This window comes from Nematolebias whitei, chromosome 5 (genome assembly GCF_014905685.2).
Source record: "Nematolebias whitei isolate Nwh7 chromosome 5, NemWhi1, whole genome shotgun sequence".
NCBI classification, from domain to species: domain Eukaryota; kingdom Metazoa; phylum Chordata; class Actinopteri; order Cyprinodontiformes; family Rivulidae; genus Nematolebias; species Nematolebias whitei.
The window spans coordinates 1,455,741-1,464,763 of record NC_056502.1 but is presented as its reverse complement, the minus strand read 5'-3'; the positions used below and the strand labels follow the sequence as shown (position 1 = coordinate 1,464,763).

Genomic DNA, 9,023 nt, shown 5'->3' with positions numbered 1-9,023 from the left:
GTGTGATGCACGGCCCAATCAGAGCAGAGCGGGGCGGGGCCTGCTGTCTGATGCACGGCCCAATCAGAGCAGAGCAGGGCGGGGCCTGCTGTCTGATGCACGGCCCAATCAGAGCAGAGCAGGGTGGGGCCTGCTGTCTGATGCACGGCCCAATCAGAGCAGAGCAGGGCGGAGCCTGCTGTCTGATTAATCCAATTACAGATTAAACCAATTGGTAACTACCGTACCCACCACTGCACCCAGTATCCACTGGTTAACTGGTCACCAATAACTTCACACAGACTCTCTCACTGGTACATTTTCATCTTTAAATCACTTCCTGGTCTGCTGCCTTCATACATCTCCTCCTACATGTCTCTGTGTGAGTGCAGCTACAGCGTGCGCTCTCAGGACATCATTACCTGCAGTGTTCCCTCAGTGAGGACTGAACTAGACAAAAGGACCTTCTCCTACTCCGCTCCTGTTTCCTGGAATATCTTGTAAAAAGATCTGAAGCTCTCGACCTTTGACCTCTGTAAGTGGCTTCAAACATCTGGTAAGTTCCAGGTGAAGACCAACACAGACGTGTTCCTGTTTGTAGTTTTCTGCACCGCCTTACATTCTAGCTGTTTTTCGCTACTTTTCCTTTTGATTGTCCTTTTGGTTGCTACTTTATTTTAACTTGTTAAAAATAATAATGAATTTGTACGCATCTTTTAAGATTGTCTATTGTTGTCGCTGTTAACCACTCTTTGTTAAAAACGTCAGGTCTCTCTTGTAAATGAGTCCCAGAGGCTCAATGGGACTAACCTGTAGAAATAAAGGTTGGATGAATTAGTTAGAATACTTTTGAGTCGCTCTCTCCAACTCTATCCCATCCAAAATAAAAAAAATCAGAACGGCCACTCTCACTAGTTGTTATATATCGTCCACCAGGCGCCGACTCTCAGTTTTTGTCTGAATTCTCAGAATTATTAACTGACTTATTATTAAATACTGATAAAATCATAATAATGGGTGATTTCAATATTCATGTAGATGTTCAATCACTTCAATTCAATTCAGTTCAGTTTATTTCTTCAGCTCCAAGTCACAACAGAAGTCGTCTCAGGGACTGAACAGAAACATTCATGTATAAAATAATAATTGAACAGAAACATTCATGTATAAAATAATAATTGAACATTATTTATCTGAGGAGCAGCTTTGAGTTTAACTCCATCACTGAACTCTCATCTTGAACAAGCATGAAGGCGACAGTGGAAAGAAAAACTCCCTCATGAGGAAGAAACCTTTAGCAGAACCAGGATCAGGACTAGAGGACCATCTGCTTCGACTGGCTGGGTTTGGTAGGAATAGATACACAATGGCAGGTCAAGAATCACACGTTAAGATAGAAATAGTATCAAATGAAAACTATTCAATTTTAACAATTAATTTAAGGACATGAGGTCAGTTTGTCCTCTAGTAGTCTAAGCCTATAGCAGCATAACAAGCTGACCCTAACTATAGGATTTATCAAAAAGGAAAGTCATAAGCCTCAACCAGTGATGTTGTCAGGAGGTGGAAGGAATACTTCTCAGACCTTCTCAATCCCACCAGCATGTTTTCCATGGAGGAAGCTGAGTCGGGGGACTTTGGAGTTGATCCGTCTATAACCGTGGCTGAGGTCGCCGAGGTGGTTAAAAAGCTCTGAGGCGGCAGGGCTCCGGGAGTAGATGAGATTCACACCGATTTCCTTAAGGCTCTGGATGTTGTGGGACTGTCTTGGCTGACACGCCTTTGCAACGTCGCATGGACATTGGGGGCAGTGCCACTGGATTGGCTGACTGGGGTGGTGGTTCCCCTCTTCAAAAAGTGGGGCTGGAGGGTGTGCTCCAGTTACAGGGGCATCACTCTCCTTATCCTCCCTGTAAGGTCTGTTCAGGGGCACTGGAGAAGAGAGTCCGATCATTGGTTGAACCTCAGATCCAGGAGGAACAATGTGGGTTCTGTCCTGGCTGTGGAACACTGGACCAGATCTTTAGCCTGACTAGTGTCCTCGAGGGGTCATGGGAGTTTGTCCATCCAGTCTACATTTTGTGGACCTGGAGAAGGTGTTCCACCGTGTTCCTCGGGGTACACTGTGGGGGGTGCTCCATGAGTCTGGGATGGGGGGCCAGTTGTTACGAGCTGTTCGGTCCTGATACAAGCGGTGCGAGAGTTTGGTTTGCATTGCCGGCAGTAAGTCGGACCCTTCAGGGTGGGAGTTGGACTCCTCCAGCTGCTCGGTGTCACAGATTCTGTTCAGAACTTTTATGGACAGAAGTTTTCGGTGCAGCCAGGGGGTAGAGGGAGTCCGGTTCTGTGGCCTCAGGATTCATCTCTGCTCTTTGCAGATGATGTGGTCCTGTTGGCGTCATCGTGCCGTGATTTTCAACTCTCACTGGAGCGGTTGACAGCCGAGTGTGAAGCAGCTGAGATGAGAACCAGCACCTCCAGATCTGAGGCCATGGTCCTCAGTCAGAAAAGGGTGGATTGTTCTCTTCAGGTCGAGGGTGAGGTTCTGCCTCAAGTGGAGGAGTTCAAGTATCTCAGGGTTTTGTTCACGAGTGAGGGAAGAATGGAACGTGAGACTGACAGATGGATTGGTGCAGCATCTGCAGTATTGCGGACTCTGTACCGGTCCCTTGAGGTGAAGAGGGAGCTGAGCTGTAAGACAAAGCTCTCTGTTTACTGGTCGGTCTACGTTCCTATGAACGTTGAGATCGTGGCTACAGGTGGTTGAAATGAGTTTTCTCTGCAGGGTAGCTGGACTCTCCCTTAGAGATGGTGAAAAGTTCAGTTAACGTTGTACGTTTTCTTCCATATGATTTTTCATGTGCTTGTATACGTTTGTTGTGTTACCACTGAATCTTACTGCCTTTTTACAAAATAAACCGCTTGCCGTCGTTACATCTTCAGCCAGAAAATACAACCACACCGCGCTCCTCTTCCTGTGTCGTTTCTCTGCTCTGCCTCGTCTGTCTGGTGCCGTCGAGTCACGTGACCAACATCAAACACTGCGGGTAGGGGCGGAGCCAAGTTACCTGCTCTGTCATGTGACAGGAGCGGCACTCAGACAGCTCGCACCTTTGATGAAACCTTAGTGTACAGGAGGGAACTGAAGGTAAAGTGTGGCTGTCATTACACTGGTATTGATCAACATCAATACTAATGTTGGTATCGATATGATCAATATTTGGATCGATCCACCCACCACTACCAAGAGGAGTGGGCGCAGGACAGCTCCGTGCGCAGCGGCCCAGGTCTGTCAAAGGAAAATGTTATTCAGCAGCAGGAAGCTGCCAAGAGACAACAGGAAGTTCTTCAAAATAAAATATATAAATTTAAATTATGAAAAATATACATAAATAAGGGCAGCACGGTGGTGCAACGGGTAGAGCTGCTGCCTCTCAGCGAGCAGGTCCCTGGTTCAAACCCCGGTCCAGGGGCCTTTCTAGGTGGAGTTTGCATGTTCTCTCCCTGCATGCGTGGGTTTTCTCCAGGTACTCCAGTTTCCTCCCACAGACCAAAAACATGCATGTTAGGCTGATGGTAACTCTAAATTGTCCCTAGGTGTGAGTGAGAGAGTGAATAGTTGTTTGTCTCGTTTGTCTCTATGTGTCCCTGTGATGGACTGGAGACCCGTCCAGGGTGTCCCCCGCCCCTCGCACAGTGATTGCTGGACATGGGCACCAGCGACCCCCGTGACCCAAAATGGAATAAGCGGGTAAAGAAAATGGATGGATGGATGTCCAGTCCAGGGTCCAGGCCAGTGTCCAGTCCAGGGTGCAGGCCGGGGTCCAGGCCAGGGTCCAGTCCAGGGTGCAGGCCAGGAAGCAGAGCTGTAGTCCTCCACCTCTCTGCCGCTTCTCCTCTGGTACCCCCCCCCCCCCCCCCCCCCCCACCCCCGCCCCCCCGGCCCCCCCCCCCCCCCCCCCCCCCACACACACACACACACACACACACATTGAAACAGAGTCAACTCGCCCACGGCTCAAATTAAATAAACCAAAAATCAACTCTAGATATATAAATAATAAAAACCTTACAAAAATAAACACAGTTACTTTAGCAGAGCAATAGAATAAAACCATTAACTGTGGATTATTGAACAGCTGAGTGACCCAGGGGCCAAAGTCTAAGGTCTCTTGGGGTCGTGGGTCCGATCCTTCACATGCAGGTTTCTGAGTCATGAAACGCGTCAATGTGTTTCTGTTAGAGCCGAAACTAACAGTTTTTATTACTAAACCTGACTAAAGCGTAGAGAGGCTCGTGGAGCCCCGGGGAGCGGTCCGGTACCGGTGGGACTAAAAACGGTCATTTTTTGAACGCAGTTTGGCGGAGAGTCCAGCTCTTACCTTGGCTGTCGTCTCCCTCCAGGACTGAAAGGCTCGGTGCGCAGCCTGCACCGCCTGCTGGGCCTCCGCCGGACCGCAGTCTGACACCCGGGCTAACTCCTGTCCGGTGGCCGGGTCCAGCACCGGGAACACCGAAGCTGCGGAGACCCAGCGACCGTCCACGTAGCCCTGAGTCCGGAGCAGCGGAGCGGGGACATCCAGGCTGTAGCGCCGGAACACGGAGGCGGGGAGGCCGAGCTGCAGCTGCCGGAGGACCCGGCGGCTCCTCAGGACACCGACAGCGGACATACCGGGGGCCAGGAGCAGCTATGAGAGGGAGGACGGAGCCGTTACACCCGGAGAACCGCAGCTACACGTCCAATAGGTTAATGACGTAATGACCTATCTGCGCAGGCGCGCTGATCACGTGACGTTCTAGCTCATAAACACCTGAGCCCTAAAGAGACGTTTTGGCCCGCTCCCCTCAGGAAGGAGGTTGAGGAGCATTAAGTGTAGAACCACTAGACTGAGGAACAGCTTCTACCCTGAGGCTGTTAGACTCATGAATCTCTAACCAGAATAATCACTGTGAAAAATCACATCATGTTGCTGCTGATCTGCTTCATGTTGCTTCTGATGTTTCATGTTGCTTCTGATGTTTCATGTTGCTTCTGATGTTTCATGTTGCTGCTGATCTGTTTCATGTTGCTTCTGATGTTTCATGTTGCTGCTGATCTGTTTCATGTTGCTGCTTATCTGTTTCATGTTGCTTCTGATGTTTCATGTTGCTGCTGATCTGTTTCATGTTGCTTCTGATGTTTCATGTTGCTTCTGATGTTTCATGTTGCTGCTTATCTGTTTCATGTTGCTTCTGTTTCATGTTGCTGCTGATCTGTTTCATGTTGCTTCTGAGGTTTCATGTTGCTTCTGATGTTTCATGTTGCTGCTGATCTGTTTCATGTTGCTTGTTTCATGTTGCTGCTGATCTGTTTCATGTTGCTGATCTGTTTCATGTTGCTTCAGTTTCATGTTGCTGCTGATCTGTTTCATGTTGCTGCTGATCTGTTTCATGTTGCTGCTGATCTGTTTCATGTTGCTTCAGTTTCATGTTGCTGCTGATCCGTTTCATGTTGCTGCTGATCTGTTTCATGTTGATGTGTTCATGCGTGCACATCTGCTCACAGACTCATGTTCATGTTTGTGCTGATGTTCAATGTTTTATGCTATCAGTGCTTAGTGTATATTTAGTTGATGTTTTTCTTAGTTCATATCTTAGATATTATTACTGTTTTTCTTATACATTTTATTGTTGGATGGAACTGGGACCCTGTGAACATAATTTCGTTCCACCTCATGTACCACGCGATGAGAACGACAATAAAGAAACTTGAACTTGAAACATCCCTGAACTTCCTGTCGGCCTGAGCTCAAACTTCCTGTTTGACAGAAAGTTCTGACCCAACATGACGAGTAAACGTTCACCGAGACCGGACACGGGGACAAAGATATGAAGTTGAGAGAAGATCGACGTGTTCCATCAGATTTTATTTTTCATGAACAAGAACAGAAACATTGAAATCAAGCTGCTGCTGGAGGCACAAAGGTTCTGACGGGTCCAACTTAGAGCCACCCGACTGCAGACCGGTTCTCACAGAACCTGAGGACTGACCGTCTCAGGGACTGATCTCAGGTCAGAGCTAGAGACTGTAGAAACAGGAAGTAGGTCTGCAGCTGTTTCCTGTCGGGGTGAAGCTGAACCAGAACCAGAACCGGGTTAATTGGTTTAAAGACACAAGGAGTTTGTAGATTTTCCTATGGATGGTTCAGGAGCAAGCTGCAGGTCCAGGTGGAGCTGCAGGTCCAGGTGGAGCTGCAGGTCCAGGTGGAGCTGCAGGTCCAGGTGGAGCTGCAGGTCCAGGTGGAGCTGCAGGTCCAGGTGGAGCTGCAGGTCCAGGTGGAGCTCACAGCCAAATGTCTGAGGTACAGTCTCCTCCCGGGTACCGAAGCTCGTGGGCCAGAACTGGACCATCAGGTTCCTTCCCAAAGTCCACCAGGAAGTTCTCGTTTAGAGACAGACCACCGTGGTTAGAGTCCACATCGATCTGCATCATCACAGAACCGTCTCTGTAAAAAGACAAGAGCAGTAAGGACAGCCAGTTCTCAGAGGGACATGAGTGATTCAGAACCTGGACCCACTGAGTCCAGTTTCTGACGGGTCCTGGGTCAGTACCTAATCATGTCTGGGTAAAACTGTTTGTCCCAACTGCTGTAGAGGGACGTGGTCACGTAAAGTCTCCGTCCATCCAAACTGAGCTGAAGCATCTGAGGACTGCCAGGGACACGCTTCCCCTGAGAGACAGACAAATGAGAGACAGACAAGTGAGAGACAGACCAGCGATGGAAAGACAGGTGAGGGACAGACAGGTGAGGGACATGCAGGTGAGGGACAGACAGGTGAGGGACATGCAGGTGAGGGACATACAGGTGAGGGACAGTCAGGTGAGAGGCAAAGAATACTTTGTGTAACATAGTTTACCGTAATTTCCAGGCTATTGAGTGCGCCTGAATATAAGCCACGCCCACTAAATTTCAACAGGTGACCTGTACCTTGCAGTCGGTGTAGAGGGTCAAAGTGTTGTCTCCTTTAATATTGTCTCATGGTTTGAGAACCTCATAGACAGAGACAGGAACAAGTTGTCCCGGATGGTCCAACTGGTAGTAAATCACTGGTCAGCAACAAACCAACCTACAGACCGGTACAGTCAGGTTGTGGAAACATTTTTAGCTCTCTTGTCCTGTCGACCTCAGAGCCTCTCTTTACATGTCTTCCAAATAGACAATTATTATGGATTTGGTCAGCTGGTCCCTCAACACAATTGAAACATAATTTCCCACCAGACGACAGGGTGCTGGAGAGCCCTCATGCCCTGAACGGACCCTCGCAGCTGGGTACGTCATGGATTCCTGGAATGAGTGGAAGATGGTGTGCCTATCTGTGCAGTCCGTGGAGGACATAGAAGATCTGTACATTACTGGGTTTATGATAACAGGGTTTCTGCTTTTTGGAATCAGCAGATACCTCAGATATTGACAAATTAGGAAGACGTTGGCAGCAACAAAGTCCATGCTCAATAATCCAGGTATACAATCCAACATTTTTCAGTCAGGTCATCTGGACAGTTTCTTTTTTTTGTGCTGAATCGTTTCGCCTTTGGTCCGGAAGGCTTCATCAGTCAAGGAAACACACAACAAAACTGATTCTTCCCCAACAGCTTACTCCAAAGTGGAGCAGTTTCTGCCACGGTAAAGCTGCCAGCCTTATGTGAAGGATTAATCCGTGCCTCAAGATCTCAGACTCATGTTTACAAGCTCAACCGCAAGCTTGATGCGATTTCTGAAAATCGCAGGCCGCTTGTGGCTCCTGGAACTCGCCAGGTTCCCGCATGAGGACATCTGTGGCCTTCTTGTTGATGTCACAGGTGCATGACCACATGACCACAGGTGCGATTGCCTTAGCCTACAGTTCAAAAGGACTGCAGCCTCCAGAGGGCATTCGTGCTCATTCTACAAGGCTTAAGCTCTTCATGGGCCCTGCTGAAAGGGGTATCCCTTCAGGGGATCTGTGCCGCAGCAAGATGGGCTTCTCCTCACACGTTTGCTCGGTTTTATCTCACATCATCATCTCTGGCTCATTCACTTCTCAATGTAGCACTAAGTGCACAGGAGGATTGAAATTAGCTGGCAGGTAACGTTAAATCTGCTGAGCAATATGGGAGTCAATATATTTTTTGTTCCCAATGTGAGACATGAAACAAATGCTAAGAAAGAGAACTTTAAGTTCTGTCGTAACCCCGCTTCTCTCAGTAGCATGAGTGAGTGTCTCACCAAGGCTGCATTCACAGCAGCCCTGTTTAGTCCACTTTAATCTAACTCTAGCTCGTTTTCCTAGAAAGTCCGGTTCATTTAGGGAGGTGTGAACGCACCATCGAACTCTGGCCCGGGCTAAAACCTAGGTCTCCGTCCGGTAGAAACGAACTCCATCGTGGTTCGAGTACAGTGTGAATGTAAACAGACCGGGCCCCGCTCCGCAGGACAAACAAACACACATTTCTCTCATATGGAGCCGTCAGCTGACTTGTGTGGAAAACAATATTCTCCGTGGTCTTCTGTCTCATCTTCTGCTCATGCTGAGTCCATTGTTGAAAAATGACTAAATATAACTCCTAAAACTGCTAAAACTTGATGCCACTTCGTTTTTATTTTTATTTACAGAAGAAGAAGAAGACGTGTCTTCAGAGGTTTATGTGTTGTTTCTTTCAGTAGTTCTTGGTGCAGCGCCCCCACAGGCGAGGGGGGGAACAGGTTGCTTCAACAGGTTGCTTCAACAGGTTGCTTCAACAGGTTGCTTCAACAGGTTGCTTCAACAGGTTGGTTGGTTCAACAGGTTGACTCGACTGCACAGTGCAGTGTGAATGCAAACGCACCAGCTCAAATGTAACAAAAGATCATGAATATTGGTCCCGAACCGAACCGAGTCTACCGGACTATCTGGTGTGAAAACGACCCAAGTCACCCTCCTTGCTCTAATGTTGCGAGAAGAGGTGAACTTTTTGAATAAACTGTCAGTGCAGCGTCAGCCCTTTATATAGGGGAGGGCCCCGCCCTTCATATAGGGGAGGGCCC

General features: G+C 48.4%; 2 protein-coding genes across 2 annotated transcripts in view; both read right to left on the bottom strand.

Moving 5' to 3' along the window:
- Positions 1–4,742, bottom strand: part of aldh5a1 (aldehyde dehydrogenase 5 family, member A1 (succinate-semialdehyde dehydrogenase)) — a 23,117-nt gene extending 18,375 nt beyond the window's left edge. Inside the window, exon 1 of the mRNA XM_037676675.1 lies at positions 4,362–4,742. Coding sequence (XP_037532603.1) covers positions 4,362–4,649 — 288 coding nt within the window. The 5' untranslated portion in view covers positions 4,650–4,742. The remainder of the gene's footprint in view (positions 1–4,361) is intronic.
- A 1,122-nt stretch (positions 4,743–5,864) lies between these two features.
- selenbp1 (selenium binding protein 1) overlaps positions 5,865–9,023 on the bottom strand; it is a 28,977-nt gene continuing 25,818 nt past the window's right edge. The window contains exons 11-12 of the mRNA XM_037676674.1: positions 6,571–6,689; positions 5,865–6,464 (exon numbers count right to left, since the gene is read on the bottom strand). Coding sequence (XP_037532602.1) covers positions 6,302–6,464; positions 6,571–6,689 — 282 coding nt within the window. The 3' untranslated portion in view covers positions 5,865–6,301. The remainder of the gene's footprint in view (positions 6,465–6,570; positions 6,690–9,023) is intronic.